Below are 17,629 nucleotides of genomic sequence, written 5' to 3'. Positions count from 1 at the left end.
ATAATCTGGGACATTCATATTCCATCTCCAGCAGCTCCTACCACCTCTCCCTGCACCCCTCAGCCTGTGGACCCCCTACTCAGTGTGTTCTGACCCAATGTGAGAGTGAGGAACAGAAAGGGATGCTGAGGCCAGGGTGACCCAGAGCCCCCTGCCCACATTAGGGTCCTCTAAGTGCTGGGCTCCTGGTGTGGCTGTCCAGGAAGTCAATAAAGGTAAATGAAGAGCCCTGAGGCTGTGGCCAATGTCTCCAAATGACCACATAAAAAGATTCATTGCTTCATTTGTGATGACATCATAGAAACTAAAACATCAACCTTTTCAAACATGCTTCATTTGCTTTTTATTGCTATTTGCTACATACTATCTTTTGATAAACAACAAATAAGGAGTCTAACAAGGAAAGTCTTTTTCAAAAGGAGGCTCATGAGGTGGGAGATAGGAAATTAAGTAAAAGTCTTTAAAGAGATGAGAACCTCTGTTCTAGCCCAAGTGCAAGGTCTAGTCCAGACCCTCTAAGAAACAGCCCACTCAGAACCTGGAACTCCATGGAAGGGCCTGACCCAGTTTTGCAGCAATCTCTTCCCTAGCTGGCGGAGCCTCTGTTCTCTTAAGATACAATTGCTTAGCAGTGTTCTGGGGCTGTGCAGAGAGGGTGACGCATGCCAGCAAGACAGTACTTCCCAGGGGGAGGGGGAACACGGCACCTGTAATTGGAATGGCTTTCCCAGGAATTTAAAACAGGCTCATTTACCTGACCCTCCCACGCCCCTGGAGAGTTCTGACCCACTTTTAGTGGCTCCAGAGACAGGTGCTGCAGCACTGTGCTAATAAAGTCATTATCAGTAGCTGCACAAGGGATCTCTCAACTCATCTGGCTCAACGTGTCAGACACACCATTGCAGTGATTCTCACAGGGCAAGGAAAAGCAGGAGAGGGAGGTAGGAGCTGCACTGCACCAAGTCCAGTGAGCATCAGGTGGGCTGGGGGATGACTGCAGCAGCCGGGGAGGGCAGGCCCCGCTAAGGACTAGAGAGCTGCGGAGTGCCAGCCACCATGATGGCTGTCTGGAGGAGATGCTGACCATCAGAGAGGAGCAGGAAGTTCCCAGGGCTGGGGCAGGAGCTACAGGCCGGGGAGGGCTGGGCTGGTAGAGGCCCAAGGTCACACGGCTGAACTGAAGGATAAATCAAGCCCTGCCAGACTCCAAAGTCCACATTCTTAATCACATGCTACACTGTAGTTACTCTTCCTATAACACCAGAGTAAGCAGCAGAAGTCTGAGGGGACTGCTCAAAGTGAGGACTGAGGAGATATGCTAAAAAACAAAAACAAAAACAAAAAAACTAGGCTCATGCCTGACTCTCTCATCCTACGTGCTTCATGAAGAAGTCTCTGGGAGCTGAGTTGAATGCCATGCCTCTGCTTATGTTTCTATGCCTAGAGTACTCTTTCTCCTGGTTGGCAAACTCCTATTCATCCTTCAAAGGCCCAGCCCAATTATCTTCTCTTTGGGGCTTCTGTGACCACTGCTGAAAACTGTAATATAGACGATGGTTATGTTGTTGCCTATTTTCCTATTCTAATCTCCATGAGGGCAGAGGCTGTTTTGGCATCTCTAAGGCTTAGTGTTCAGGGACTAGGAGGTCACTGCAGAATGTTCCTTGCTGCTTGTTCATAGGTGGGGCAATGCTGAGTGCCTGAGGGGCAACAGCCCCAGAGAGGGGTCTTAGTACACAGAAATAAAGGGCATACCTCTATGGAATTCAATTCGGTTACACGGAGGGCAGCAAGACACGTGTCCTGCCACAACTGCTCCTACCATTCATTCATTCATTCAGTGAGCCTCACACTGCATGCCTCCTGAAGGGCCTGGCACCAGGCACACAAGGGTGAATATGACCTCAGCCCTCATGGAGTCACAGGACAGGGGAGACAAAGCTAACCACTGCAGGCGTGCAACTAAAAGGAGACCTCTAGGATGCTGTGCGACCATGTGACTGGAGAGCCGAGCCTGATCTGTAGGGACATCAGGGAAGGCTTCTCAGAGGTGATGACATGAGACAGCATAAGCAACAGAGAAAGGAGACGTGTTTCTGGCAGAGAAAACAGCACATGTGAACCTGGAGAGGGCTGCCTTTTTTTTTGAGATGGAGTCTCACTCTGTCACCCAGGCTGGAGTGTAGTGGTGCAATCTCTGCTCACTGCAAGCTCCACCTCCCGGGTTCACGCCATTCTCCTGCCTCAGCCTCCCGAATAGCTGGGACTACAGGTGCCCACCACCACACCCGGCTAATTTTTTGTATTTTTTAGTAGAGAAGGGGTTTCACCATGTTTGCCAGGATGATCTCGATCTCCTGACCTCGTGATCTGCCTGCCTTGGCCTCCCAAAGTGCTGGGATTACAGGTGTGAGCCACCGTTCCCGGCCATGGGATGCCTTCTTAAGGAACTGAAGGGAGGCAGTGGGGCTGCAGGAAGATCAGCTGGTCACAAGAACAGGCAAGACCAGACTGCATGGAGCTGGATAGGCCATGTACAAGTTTTTACATTGTACTGTGAGGAAAATGGGAAGTCAGTGGTAGGTTTTAAGGCAGGGGTGACAATGATGGCCCTGCTCTATCATTTCAGTGCTTGCTATCTGAGCACTTCATTTCTAGTTACTCCTCAGTGAGGCCCCATGCTCAGCTGTGAGATGCACCGAGACAGTGGTGGCCTGAGCTAGCCACCGCACGGGAGATGAGGGCAAGAAGGATTGCAGTTGCATCTGGGGCAGAGACTAGAGAACCAATGGGAGCTGGTGATGGATGTGGTGGGAGCAAAGAACTCAAGTTTCAGGTGTCAGCATCTGGGTGAACAGTGGCTATGGCCAACTCTACTCTGGACAGCTTGAGTCTGAGGGGCCACCTGAAGGGACAATGTGTGAAAGGTGATGCAGGTATGGATCAGAGAGGCCTGGCTGTGGGCTCATGGCGTGGACGATGGATGAGATCACCTGGGGAAATGGTGAAAAGGAACAGGGTACCCGCACCCCAGGGCTTTGCCGGCAGAAAGGGCAGAGCCCACACCCAGTGAAGGAAGAGGATGCTAGGAGCCCCAGTGAGATAAACAGGTTGAACAACACCGAAGAGGTGGCCTCTTAGGAGGCACCTGCCTGACTGCTACACTCCAGCCCTACTGCCTTCATGCCTGGAAGTTTATCAGTGTTCACTTCCCTGAGTTAGCCAGCTAGCAGCCTCTTCATAATTATCATTACAATCTGTCTGGTATTTCAGTTCAGGAGTCCCTTTCAAGCAGTGATCATATTTGAGCCTGGCACAACCCTGAAATAGGTACTGGCAACACCACTTTCAGGGGGAAGTGAGGTCATTTGTTCTAGGCCACAGAGCCTTGCAGGAAGGGCCAGGCAAGCTGGGACCTAGATCTAGGGCCTGCATCTACTAAGCAGAGTACCTCCTCACATGCACAGGACCCCTTCCTAAAGAGGTAAACATCCTTGGCGGGACCAGTGCCTGGAACTGTCACATCTCATTTGCTGAGTAGTTCATCAGATCCAGTTTGTACCTGCATAAGGAGAAAAAATGGTGCCAGAAGGGACCAGAAAGAGGGTGGCTTGCGGCAGAGTCTACTTGACCCCTGCATGCAGCACATAAAGAAGGAAACCTGCCGGTTCTTTTATCTACTCAATCTGTCTAAACACAGCCTGGGACATGAGACGACAGCACAGGTAGCCCAAACCTGTTCCTTCTCCAGACTTCCAGACCATAATAAACTGGCCTGCTTTCCTTCCCAGTGCTCCCTCTCTTGCAAACACCTGCAGAGGGGAGACCTGACATCACCCTACTTCATACACTCAAACAGTTGCTGTGAGCGTAAACCTTGAGATTAGGAGCTGGATATATAGCGAGAAAACAAAATGGACTTTGCTGCTATCAGAACAACAAGAGTACTGACATTGGTGATCTAGGAGCACCCAGTTGCTTAACATAGCCAGGTCAGCCTTTCAAAGAGAGAGATCTCAAGGCTAGGTGGGAGCTGTCTAGACCTGGGGACAGGGGAAACTAGCAGGGAGGCAGAATGTTTTCTGTTGCTCACTGGCTCAGTCTTTCAAGTTCTAGGCTCTGTGCCTGCTTCTGTGCTGGGATACACAAACTGTGGGTCCCTGTCCTCCAGGATTTCAGGGAAGCAGATCTCTAAATCAGTGACTACAGCTCAGTGGAAAATTCCATGATGGATGTGCCCAGGGGGTTAATGGGAATATAGATGCAGGCATCCAACTCGCCAGGGATAAGGAAGAGGCAGATCAGGGAAGTCTTCCTGAAGCAGACACTTGAGCCAAAGCCTGAAGGGCAGTATGTCAGCCAGACAAGAGGAAGCTGAGAGGTGGTAGCCAGGCAGAGGAACAGGACATGGGAAAGGTCGCATAAAAACAAAACTACTTGTTCTGTCTGAAGCAACTGATGAGCAAAGCTGCTGGCAGCCTTCACACTGTGTGGGCTAAGTAAGGGTAGAGAGATGTTTCCAGTAAGACTAGGGGCCCCTTCCATGGTGTGCAGTGATGGAGAAGAGCATGGTGGAAGTAATTTTAACGTTTCTATAATCAAATGAGGTCAGGCAGCTCTGTACTTCCTCTGGCTGAACATACGTTTAAAAGGAAAAATGTAAAAGTAACTAAAGCCCAGATCTGGAATAGCAGACTCTATGAGGTCCTCTGGAAACAGAACCCCCTGGTAGATGCAAATCTTTGAATGAGTCACGTTCAGAAAGCTTTGATTTTCTGGGACATGAGCAAATCAAGAGATAGTTGAACGGACACACAATTCCTCCTTTCTGAGAGGTCAGAGGGCCAAAGGCATCTGAGGGCACAAACCAGCCCATCAGGCAAACATATGAGGACCTTGTGGGGCAGACGTCAGGGGTCTTCTTGGTCCCCACTCCCTTATCCTGCCCTCAATGCTTGAGTCAGGTCTCTCACCTGATACTGGCTCCAGTCAATGTTCAGAGAGTGAGTCAGGAAGTCAGGGATGCTCAGTGGGGCATCAACGTAGTCCTGGGGACAGAAAGACTCCTGTGAGATATGGGTTGGCCACCAGACGAGGCTAAGGTGATGGGGAAGCTTATAGTCCTGAGGCTGTGACTACCACAGGCAGCGCTTGCCTTCTCTGGGCCAGATACCTGTGCTACCTGGGAGTGACAGCTTAAAAATCAATGTGACCAGATCATTACAGCCGAGGAGAATTTTTCAGTCGGACATTTGATGTTTGTTGCAGAAACATGCAAGATCAATATGTATTCAGCTTCCAGCAGGTTTTCCATGGCCTGCCCCTATAGGGTGGGGAAGGCAAAGAATGCTGCCTCCAGCTTTCACACAGAGAGTACAGAAAGGAAGGGCTTTTCCTATCTTGTTTCTGAAAAATTCCCTTAAACAAAAGACAAATAAAGGGGAGAGGAAAGTATAATGATGAAAATTTAACATGTATATACAAGGAGAAGAGGGAGAGAAAGAAAGAAACAATCAGGGGAGAAAGGAAAGAGGAAGTTACTTTCCCCTAAAAGACTGCTTGTTGTTCTCCTTGGTCTTCCTTTACAAAGAGACATAAGACCCAATTTGATGTATGTTATTGCTCATACCTGCTTCCAGTTAAATATGAGCCCTTCTGCCATGTAATCCCGATCTTTATATTCCTTGAAAAATTCACAGCCTGGAAAAGAAGGGCAGAGTTATGATACCTCCCTTTCCAGCCCAAAGTCTTCTGAGACAGCTCTGGCCAGACCCAGGTCCCTGAGTGCTGTGGAGAGGGGGCCGCCAGCTCACACTTCTCCAAACTAGTGGCTCCAGTGAGGCCAAGGCTGACATGGGTGGGCAAAAGCCAGAGGCTAGCCTCTAGAGTCCCTCTGGTTTCCTGGCTGCATGCCTTTTCCACGAGGCACCGCGTGCTCTCAGCCTCTTTGTAACTTTCTCCATCTATGCTCACTGGTCACCAGTCACTTCCCCCACATTGCAAGTCCCTTTGTCCTACAGTCTCTGTAGTGCCAATCCCAGTAAACAAAGGCATGACTCACAACGTGAGCCACTGCAGCCTAGCTGCAGAGGATCACTCTTCCTCATCTCTAAAATGGGGGCAAATAATGCTAGCCTTGCAGGCTTTTAGTGAAGACTAAACATCCTAACATACTGGAAAGGCCCATGGACAGTGCCTAAAACCTGGTGTTCAAGAGACACTGCTATGCCCAACAAAGCAAAGAGGTACTTTTCTATATTATTTGGTGGAAGAATCATAAGTAACTCCACCAGGACAAGCCCTCAGGAATAGAGAGAGAAACACTAGAGAGAATAGGGCTTTGGCAACATTCCCAGCTTAAAATCTCAGCTTTTTACTTAACACTGTAACGCTGAACAAGTTGTTTAATGTCTCAAAGCCTTGATTTTCTCATTTGTAAAATGGCTGTTTAAGGATGACAGAATACATATAAAACACGTAGCACAGCACTGGTCCAAGTGGCACTCAAATGGCAGCACACCATTGTCATCACGCTGCCACTGCAACAAGAGCCCACAGTGCCAGCCCACAGCTTGAAGTCAACTACTTTGCTCTGCACTTGGGGTTGGCCGCCTTGGTCAGAGAGAATGAGTTGTGCCCCCAGGCTGTGGCCTGCCCCTGCTGAGTCTGACCATAGCACAGTGAGCATCTGGTCCTCCAAGAGCTCCTGGTGGCTTCAAGAAATACCGTGGAAGAAGGCACTTGGCTAGCTTGCAGTTATTCTCAGCACCTCAATCAGGGCCTCTACACAAACTTCAGAGGACACGTAGCTTTGGCCACACCTCCCAGTCTGGTGAGGTCCCAGAGGCAAGAAAACAATCGTCCAAATTCAGGGGAAGTAGCTGCAAATATTCACATGGAATGTCACAGCAATTCCTGGGCCAAGTTCCTGTCTGAGGCCACCTCAGGGAAGATAGGAAAGCTTCCCTGGAGACCCAGCCCATGTTTTCCACAAGTGGCTTTCATTCCATACACACCCTGCACTCTAATCCCCAGGCCTCGGGAAGTCTGGAAACAATCCTCAGTCATAATACTTTAGCCTATTCTTGGGAACCTCACTGGGAGAAAGAAGAATTATAGATCTCAGACAGAGGCCCTGAGTTATGAGCCCAGGTTTAGAAGAGACACCAATTATCTCTCAGAGCTCTTGTGAAGTGCTGTTTTCCCAACTCTAGCTGCTCAAATCAACACTGCAAGCCTTAGGCCGAGTTCAGACCCACCTATGATACAGAAGCAGTTTTTGTGAGAAACAGAATTAAAATAGACTCTACTCAGGGCAATGCCTGATGCTCATTACCTGAATAGGCTTCTGAACCACTGTCAGGCAAGAGGAGAGGGACCAAAAGCAGGATGAGAAGAGCCATTCACTCAAGGAGGAAACAAATTAGATTTGTGCTGCAGAATTTGGGCCCATCTATTTTGGTGTGCTGAAAGAAATGATCCCAGAATACTTCTCATTTCCAAGGGCCCAAGATAGAGTGACACAGCTAGAACTGAGACTACTGAGTACCTGTTTGAGCCTCAAAGTCATCATAGGGCTCAACTGAGATTCCTTAAACAGCATCAAAGTGCAGCTCATGACTTGGTTTGGATAACAGTAATTTTATTTCTTTTTCTTATTATAAAGTAAGAGAAATATGTTAAAATACACACAGACACACACACACACACAAGAACACAAGTCTATCAAATAAAAAGTGATTCTTCTGTTCCCCTTATTTGGGTGTGTAATGGTGTCTCACCCCATCTCCAGCTTTTTTATTTTTATTGATCCTCATTACCCTCCCTAACACACATACACTGTCGGATGCAGTACACACAAATTTTGGTCTGTTTTGATGTCTTTTTTATGTTTTGTTTTATTTTGTTTTGAGACGGAATTTTGCTCTTGTTGCCCAGACTGGAGTGCAATGGCACACTCTCGGCTCACTGCAACTTCCACCTCCCGGGTTCAAGTGATTCTCCTGCCTCAGCCTCCTGAGTAGCTGGGATTATAGGCATGCAGCAGCCTCCCGAGTAGCTGGGATTACGGGCATGCACCACCATGCTTGGCTAATTTTGTATTTTTAGTAGAGATGGGGTTTCTCCATGTTTGTCAGGCTGGTCTTGAACTCCCGACCTCAGGTGATCTGCCTGCCTCGGCCTCCCAAAGTGCTGGGATTACAGGCTTTTGGTGCCTTTTACAACAAAAAAAGTTTTGGGGAAAGCATTCAGGCATCTTAACATTTTGGCACACTTCCTTTTAAGCCTTTTTTTGTAAGCACGTTTTCCTTTACTTAGTTGAGAGTATACTATGCGATTCTGTATCCTGCTTATCTTAAGCTCTGTGACGTTTTCCGTATCAAAAAGTGTAAGCATTTTCTATTTTTTTTTCTTTTTTGGTAGAGACAGAGTGTTGCTGTTTCCCAGGCTGGTCTTGAACTCCTGGGCTCAAGCAATCTTACTACCTAGGCCTCCCAAAGTGCTGAGATTAAAGGCGTGAGCCACCGTGCCCAGCCCATTTCCAATTCTTCTATGACTAAACTATATTTCATTCTACTGATGGATGTTCCATCATTCAATCATTATTCTGATTAGTGAAAACATTTCTTGTTTTGCTATTACAAATAGACATCATGAAGAATGTCCTCAACACCAAGTGGCTGAATTATAGCCTAATGACCAATTATTAGAAAAATACCTGGGTTAAAGGGTGATAACATTTTGGGAGTCTTGTAACAAGTTGCCAAACTATAGCAGAAAGGACACTCCGCGCTACTATTTTGGAGCAATGGTATTTATACCTCTAGCAAAACTATTTTTTCCAAACCAAGTCCTACTTGAAACCTAAATTTAAATGAAGTAATGTCTGGTTCCTCAGGCAGTGCAAACCTGCAGAGTTCAGTCTGTGGAACCCCCGAAGCATCTCCTGGGAGCTGGAAACTATGTCTGAAAACTAGCTATGGAGTTACCCAATGGTTCCAGTGTGGACCCCCTTAGGTAGGATACTCCCATCAGTGTGGGTCTGATACTGCCAAGCTCACTCCAGCATCATTATCATCATCATCATCTGCATCAGCCCAAACTTGCTTTTAGGGAAGAGGAGGTTCCCTGAGGCTTTCCCAACTACTCATCATTAGGCCTGTTATTTATAGGACACCTGTTATGGAGGGGTCCAGCACTTCACTCTGAAATAAGCACCATTATCTTCATTTTATTAAGGAGGAAACTGATGCTCGGAAGGGTTACAGGACTTGTTCAAGGAGACACAGTGCTAGGGCTGGGATTCCTGCCCAGTTCTATGTGGCACCAAACACCATGCTAGCAGAGAACAGTGAATAGACTCAAGAGAGGTTGCAGGAGGCAGGGGAAGTCCCCTGCAGAGGTGCTGGGTTACCAGGGGCTGGAGTTTGGATACCACCATCTTGCACGTGATGAGGACACCCCTCCTACAAGGCACTAGATGAACCTGCCTGCCCTTGCTCATGGCTATGTGGCCCCAAGATTGAGGAGATAAGGTCCAACACAAGACTGAAGGCAGACGCTGGTGCTGAGAAACAGGAGAGAGGTTTTAAGGAGAAAGAGTATATTACTCCCTGTTGTCTGCTGACAACATCTTGCACTGATGTTAGAGGTCCTTGCCCTCCCTTGCTGAACAGGCAGGTATTGCCAGAAAGCTTGAATGCTACAAACTAGACTAACAGCTTTAATATCCAGTGCAGAGAATATAGCCCTGGCCACAGGTTGCACACACTTTTATGTGCCAGGGACAAATGCAGCTTTGTGGATACCAATGTGCTTTGCAACATGGTGTGGCCACTGTCCAGTTACTGGGAACATAGCAATTATGTGTTCTTCTACCACCAGAATAGCCTTGCCTGGGGCAATTTCCATAAATAACTCAATCACTTCAAGACATGCACCCAAAGCGTGACATCCACTCCAGCTAGAGCAGCAAGTATAGTTGCTGACACAGAGTACTAATAATGTTATTTTACACTTAAATGGTATTTTCATGCACAGACCACTTTCATATAAATCAAAACGGAACAAAATCGTTCCAAGTTCCTGGGAAAACTTGAGGCTTGGAGGGGTGAAGTACTTCACTCAAGGCTGTGGCTAGGACCAGTGACAGTACTCAATCCCTAGACTCCTTGAGTGGAAAGTCCCTTCCCCAGGACACTATCCTATGCTTAGTGTGGCCTGTGACTGGGAACCAAAATGTCCTACGCTGCCTGACGCAAACCCTCCAGGAAAGCTCCCAGGGCACCAGTGTAACTAAGTAGAGAGGGCTTGCTCATGGCCCCCTAGGTCACCAGTCCTAGGATGCCCGCCACTAGAAGAGAGCCCCCTACCTGGATACGGGATGGAGAGGAGAGTGAAGTCGGCATAGCGCTGCGCTTTGTCCACCTTCTCAGAGGAGGTTACGCTATAAGACAAGGACACAAGGTGTTACAGTGTCGCAACACACACACCATTCCCCAAATAAGGGTTATAATCACAAATGAAGCTTCTGCTAAAGAACTATTCTTCAATGTTAATAATTCCCTTCAGCAGTGCCTACTTTGTACAATTAAGAACTATAACTTTGCCCGGGTGCGGTGGCTGGAGGTCAAGTTCCCAACAAGTTCCCGTCAAGACCAGCCTGGACAACATGGTTAAACACTGTCTCTACCAAAAATATAAAAAATTAGCTGGGTGTGGTGGTGCGCTCCTGTAGTCCCAGCTACTCTGGAAGCTGAAGCAGAAGAATTGCTTGAACCCAGGAGGCAGAGGTTACAGTGAGCCAAGATCGTGCCACTGAACTCCAGCTGGGGTGAGAGAGTGAGGCTCCATCTCAAAAAAAGAACTCTACCTTCTCTGCCCCATCCCAACATATCAAGCAAGCGAAGGTACTCCCCCTCTAATACTACAGCAAGCCTGAATCAGAGCCTAAAGGTGCAGAACAACCTTCCACCTGACCCCAAAATGCACAGTGTAGCCACTCTGACCCAGGAGTGAGATGAGAGCCAAATAATATGATCCTATGGGAAAAGTTTTTTCCTGCTCTCCTGTCTTCTCTAATAGTCACTGAGCCCACTTCTAAACAGGGTGAACAAACAGCATCTGAAAATAAACACTGGGGACTCTGACAGATAATGGAAGGAATAAGGCAATATTCAGATCTGCAGATAGGTGAGCTCTAATTTTAGCCTCAGTATGCCTTATTTTCTAAGATCACCTTTTAGGATCATTTAAAAACATTTAAAAAACAAAATTTTGCCGGGCGCGGTCAAGCCTGTAATCCCAGCACTTTGGAGCCGAGACGGCGATTCACGAGTCAGGAGACGGAGGACCATCCTGGCTAACACGTGAAACCGGTCTCTACTAAAAAAAAATACAAAAAAAAAAACTTAGGCGGGGCGAGGTGAGCGGGTGCCTGCTAGTCTTAGCTACTCGGGATGCTGAGGCAGGGGAGATGACGTAAACCCGGGAGGCGGAGCGCGTGAGCTGAGATCTGGCACTGCCTCCAGCCTGGGGCAACAAGAGCGGACTCTGTCTCAAAAAAAAAAAAAAAAAAAAATTTGAAAAAAAAGCTCCTACAGTCTCATCACTAACCCAGGCTCTATTTTCCAGTTTTGACTTCTTATATTTGAATTTGGTCCATATGTGTTATTTTTATATGACAGCAGTCATTGAAGTAAAATTTGAATATATGCTGATTTTTTTGTTCAATTTTAAAAGAAATTCTAGGACCAGGCACAGTGGCTCATACTTGTAATCCCAGCACTCTGGGAGGCTGAGGCAGAAGAATTGCTTAAGGGCCACATGTTTGAGACCACCTTAAGCAACAAAGAGTCCATCTCTATGAAAAATAAATTTAAAAAATTAAGAGATTCTAATCTGCCACACATGGCATAGAACTTGGAGCCAGAAAAAAAAAAAAAAAAAAAAGATTTGATAAGTAAGAGAAGGTGGCAACAAAGCACTGGGTAGAGACTGATGGCTGCCACAGTCACTAACATACAACCTGAGAAAGCTACTTCATCTCTCTGTGCTTCAGTATCTGTAAAAGGGGGACACCGATACCTGTTTTGTAGGGCTGTCTGAAGATACAGTGAGAGAATGTACAGAAAGCCCTTTGTAAGAAGGCCAGCACACAGTGACAGCTACATACTAATGCCAGCCCTACAAATCTGTACACACTGCTTCTGCTCATTTTGTGGCCCCTATACTTACTTCATGCCAAACTTCACCTTCTTGTTCTCCACCATCAGGTCACAGATGTATTTGACTGACAGGTATCGAAGCAGCTTGATGTCATAGCCTCTGACCTTATCAAAAAGATGCGTGTCACCACTTCTGAAATAAAGAGTCAGAGGAAGAAGTTACATAGCATGTTCACTCAGAGAAGCCTGGGGGTGGGCATTCATTCAGGGAAGTATGGATGTCACTCTTCTTCAGAAGCTGGGGCATGTGCTAGGTGGATGCATGGGTGCCAAACAGGACAACTGGTTTCAGAGAGGTTGCAGGGAAGGTGACTTTCTAAGAGATTACCCCAATCTCTGGGATGTATTTCAAAGAGGAGCAATTTGCAGGTGGAAATGGAAAAGGACTTTCTCGCGTTGCTTGACATTAAGCCAGAGGACTCAAGATAATCTCAGGGTTCTAAAAAGCAGCAGGCTGGTGGCTGATAGAATCTTTCCATTTCCATTAGAATTGATCTCCTTCTGCCGCCTCCTTTTCCCCATTTATGACCATTTTAGCCACATGACTTGCTCATAATGTAAGTCTGAAATTCTTGTAGAGATAAAGTTTTTAGAGCTATTTTATCAACTGACTATGAAATACTAGCAAGTAAATTCCCTCTACCTAGCAGGCCAATGAAGCAAAGAGAAAGATAAAAAATTTAATGCTCAATGCTGTCTTTTGATCAGCCCTGCAGATATAGGCAGAAGTAGAAAGCATAAACAGTCATCATTACTTTTTTATTTTTTTAATCCACACCACTTTGTTGTCCCCAGCAGTTTCCTTGCCAAGAACAGTGTATGCTGAAGACGGTGACCTGGCTGGGCAGAGGTCACCTGATCTAGGGAGAAGAGCCAGACATTCTTGAGCACAAGCCAGAGCCGCTGCTTTCAGAGCTAACAGGCAGAACCTGGGCATAGCAAGATGCCCTTTCATGAACTGAACTATGATTTGGGAAGCTGATCTTAACTAGGGTGCTTGTGTGCATTCCAGAGATGCTTGACACCAGTTAAAGACTTTCCATGTGGTACAGACCATGCAAAGGAGCTTTTCTAAAATATCCTGTAGTATTGTTTTCTAAAAACATTTGGAAAGGGGATAGGAAGAGTGTGAACCAGCCCATTTCCTCCTTTTATAGGGATTCAAACTCCTGTTCCATACCAATTATGCAGCTGTGACACATCTGGTCTCCAAATGTGCCTTCCAGGCTAGACCTCATGTCTCCTACGTATGGACTATAGCCCTTGCCCTGTGCCTCAGTATCAGGTGTACTGGGTGAGATGTGGCACACTGGTAGTCAGCATCACAGCTGCAAAGTGGCAACTCTGTGGGGCTTTTAAACAAATATAGATGTCTGGGCCCTATCTCAGGCCTGCAATATCAGGAACCCCAAGAGTGGGATATTCTCTGTGAATCCAGATGTGCACTCAGTGGACTTCAACAGCCCTATTTCAGGGGCACTGACTTGGCAGACAGAAGGGAAAGAAGCCAATCCACTCACCTGAACCAGTGACAAATACACATGGACAATATGAACACGGCCATCTCTGGCCAGACACCTCGTCCCCAACACAAGCCCCTGACCACAGCAACTCAGCACTGACCGAAGAGCACAGTCCTCCTCCGTGACGTCCTCCGCATCTGCCCAGGCATCATCTGCACCCCCTGCCAGAGAAACTTATCTGTCAGTACTAAGGCTGGTGACCCAGGGCTCCACACAGGGGCCTCCTCACCAGCCTCCTTCCCCGTAGTGCCAAGGGTGGGCTGGGCCAACATGGCTCTACCCTTAAGGACACACTATGCCCCCATATGTCTGTTAGTCTTCACCTCTAAGGTGAACTCCTATTTGTTTCCTGGTCCCTGATCAAAGGCAGGCCCCTGATCTCCACCCAGCTCACTGAGACCCCCTACCTATTCTACTGTGGCCATGGGTGGCTATTCTTTTGTTTTGGGATGGAGTCTCACTCTGTCGCCCAGGCTGGAGTGCAATGGTGTGATCTCGGCTCACTGCAAGTTCCGGCTCCCAGGTTCAAGTGATTCTCCTGCCTCAGCCTCCCGAGTAGCTGGGACTACACGTGTGCACCACCACGCCCAGCTAATTTTTTGTATTTTTTTAGTTAGCCAGGATGGTCTTGAACTCCTGACCTTGTGATCTGCCCTCCTTGGCCTCCCAAAGGGTTGGGATTACAGGCGTGAGCCACGGTGCCCGGGTAGCTATTCTCTATGACTGGGTTCTCATTCTACATTAGAGGATGCTGTTCAACATTCACCTGAGAAAAAATAGTTGTAGCCTGAGCGTCCATACAGCTCTCCCCATCCAGCCAGTGTGGCCGACCTGCAAATGTGCTGGGAGAGAAACAGCATTTTCAGGGTCAGATGGTTTTCTGAAGCATGCACAGTTGAAGGAACACCTGGGACTCCTCTGATTCTTCCAGGCCAGCATAATGGGCCCAAGAGCACTCCCCAAAGTTTTATCAGCATCAAGGCTGCCGCGATCAGTCAGAAGATCCCTAGTACTTAATTCACAACCTCTACTGAGGGAGTCTCACTCCCAAACAAGAGGCACGTTACCAACACGATCGGATCAGATTGGGTGGTTGTTGCATGTGTACCACATGCTGGACATGGTACTGAAAAACCCGCCATCTTTTCACTGAATTTTCACAACAAGCCCATGAGGGACATGTGGCAGGTGGCATGCATTGTTGCTGTTACACAGATGAAGAAAAGAAAAACAGGCTCAAGGAGGTTAAGTGATATGTAAGGTCACATAACGAGGGGTAAGCTAGGATTTGATCCAAACCCACTGAAAACCCACTGACCCCCAAAGCCTATGTGCTTACTGTGATTTGGAACTGTTCAGTGTAGAGGGGAAAAACCTTTCTAGCGGGGGTGGATGAGAAATGTTTTAGAGCTTTCTTTTCCTCATCACTGAAGGGATCACTGCAAGAGAATTCTAGAAACCAGGCAACTGGCACAAACTTCAATATCTAATTGTAAGGTTACTTGTTTAAATAAATAATGTTTGCTGAAATGTGGTAGGGTGGGGGGAATGGGAGGAGATACCTGGTGATGGCAAGCCAAACCAGCCCAGAATTTAGCTAAAGGCTAGGAGAACATGGCCCCGTTACACTGCAATGGGGAAGTTGTGAGGTGACAGACAAGGAGTGAAGCTCACTGCTAAACAGGTCACACAATGTGCAAATGGAAAGTGGATCCCTGGAAGACTGCCAAGTACCATCTGAAGACTTCTTCTCTACCTGTAACATAATGGGAAGGAAAGCTTTGCTGCTACAGCAAAGAGTTGTGCATGGGAACAATTAGGTCACTTTCTGGCTCTCCCTGAGGTAGCAGCAGCCTAGGGGTGGGGACAGCAATAGAGAAGCTACCTGGGACAGAGTGAGGGGCTTTACTGGTGCTGGGGCAAGAGCTGGTTTGTGGAGAGGTTATCCTGGAAACCTACTGAGGAAGCCTACCAAGGGCTGGCATTCCTGCTGGCCTAAGTAGGATGTACTCCAGTGGGGGCCACTTAAATTTCTGTGGGTCTAAAAGCAATTTGAAAATCTGATAAAAACTATCAACCATCTCCTAAAAAAAAAAATATATGTACACATCATAATCTACTTACATTTCCAGGGATTTCTGGACTCTCTCAAGTCCACTGATGAATCCATCCCCAGACCCTGTTAAAAGCCCTTGCTTTAAGGAATCAGTCAAGTAGTGAGGAGCAAAGTGGATGCTTCTGCAGGAAAGGGCTGAGGACCTCTAAGACTCCAAAGAAAAGGGGTAAGTCTGATTTCCTCAAGATGTTGGGAGGGTGTGTGGCTGCCTGTTCCACTGGCATTTGTATCATGTCCACCCTCCCCACTTCATCTAAGCTGCTGGCAGCTGACCTCACTCTCCTTTGCATTATTTCTGTTAAATCTTTCAGTGAAGATAGCTGCCTTCTTTTTGGCTGTTGAGTTGAGACCCTTTTTCTGTTCCCAATTCTTCTTCCACATCCCTTCTATTGACCTTGTCTTTCTAGTAACTGAGGCAGCCAGACCTAGGCCAGCAAAACCCCAGAGTCAGATGGAGAAGAACAAGTTGGCCAAGTCCCCAAGTGGGGCACCGGCCTCTTCAGGAAGGTCCCTGGGGAGGGCTGACCCCTCTTGATAGACACCTGTCTCATGGTTGTGACTTATAAACAATCATCTCTGCCCTTTAAGCTGGCTCCTGACTGAAAACGCAAGATCTACCCTGAATGCTCTCCATTTACCTAGTTAGGAATGGCCTCTAATTCTGTCTGTGGAAAAGTACTCTGGATGATTTGCTAATTTAGTAACCTCTGACCTCTGCTCCCCACCTCTTAAACAAAAAGAAAGACGAACTGTTCCAGTTTCAGTGGTCTAAAAGCCAGACACAAGTGTTTGGGGAGAAAATGGTAAGAGAACTTACCGCTCAATGCTTGAACTGAATTTTGAAAAATTATTTAAATATTTTACTTAACCCATCATATCCAAGACATTAGGTCAACATGTAATCACTTTTAAAATGAATATTTTACATTTTTTCTATTAAATCTTCAAAATTTGATGTGTATTTTACACTTAAAGCATATCTTCAGTAGGATGTGAAACTTTGGGCATTGGCCAGGTGTGGTGGCTCATGCCTGTAATCCCAGCACTTTGGGAGGCCAGAGTGGGCAGATCACTTGAAGCCAGGAGTCTGAGACCAGTCTGGCCAACATGGTGAAACTCAGTCTCTACTAAAAAGACAAAAATTAGCCAGGTGTGGAGGCATGTGCCTCTAATTCCAGCTACTTGGGAGGCTGAGGCACAAGAATCGCTAGAGCCTGGGAGGCAGATGGCATCACTGCACTCCAGCTTGGGCAACAGAGACTGTCTCAAAAAAAAAAAAAAAAAAAAAAAAACCTTTGGGCATTTTAAGGGAAATGTGGGCCCATTTCAAAGTTCTTTTTAACAACGACAAACTTTTATACTGCTTCAAGCCTTAAAAATTAAATTGAAATGAAGTAAAATATAACCCTTAGTTCCTCAGTTGCACTAGCCATGCTGAACTGCGTTTTGAAGGAAGCAGAACACAAGCATTTCTTTTTTTCTTAAACGTTAGATTCAGGGGTACACGTGCAAGTTTGTTACATGGATATATCGTGTAATGCTGGCGTTTAGGCTTCTATTTAACTCATCACCCAAATGGTGAACATAGTACCCAATAGGTATTCTTCAACCCTTGCCTCCTCCTCCTCTCTCCCCTTTTTGGAGTCCCCGGTGTCTATTGTCTCCACCTTTATGACCATGCGTACCTGTTGTTTAGCTCCCACTAATGAATGAGAACATGCGGTATTTGATTTTCTGTTTCTGCTGGAAGTATTTAAGTTTTA

The 17,629-nt window shown here is 46.9% G+C and overlaps 1 protein-coding gene across 4 annotated transcripts in view; it reads right to left on the bottom strand.

Moving 5' to 3' along the window:
- The window catches only part of MTMR14 (myotubularin related protein 14), a 53,770-nt gene that overhangs the window by 19,362 nt on the left and 16,779 nt on the right, over window positions 1-17,629 (bottom strand). For all 4 annotated transcript variants that reach the window (XM_017880325.1, XM_017880326.1, XM_017880328.1 and 1 more), the window contains exons 4-9: window positions 14,517-14,592; window positions 13,851-13,911; window positions 12,238-12,360; window positions 10,374-10,447; window positions 5,630-5,700; window positions 4,974-5,048 (exon numbers count right to left, since the gene is read on the bottom strand). In XM_017880325.1, the coding sequence (XP_017735814.1) occupies window positions 4,974-5,048; window positions 5,630-5,700; window positions 10,374-10,447; window positions 12,238-12,360; window positions 13,851-13,911; window positions 14,517-14,592 (480 nt within the window). The remainder of the gene's footprint in view (window positions 1-4,973; window positions 5,049-5,629; window positions 5,701-10,373; window positions 10,448-12,237; window positions 12,361-13,850; window positions 13,912-14,516; window positions 14,593-17,629) is intronic.

The sequence above is a fragment of the Rhinopithecus bieti genome, unplaced genomic scaffold, assembly GCF_001698545.2.
Source record: "Rhinopithecus bieti isolate Rb0 unplaced genomic scaffold, ASM169854v2 scaffold_12592, whole genome shotgun sequence".
Classification (NCBI taxonomy): Eukaryota; Metazoa; Chordata; class Mammalia; order Primates; family Cercopithecidae; genus Rhinopithecus; species Rhinopithecus bieti.
The sequence above is the reverse complement of the archived record's forward strand: the minus strand, read 5'-3'. Positions and strand labels throughout refer to the sequence as shown.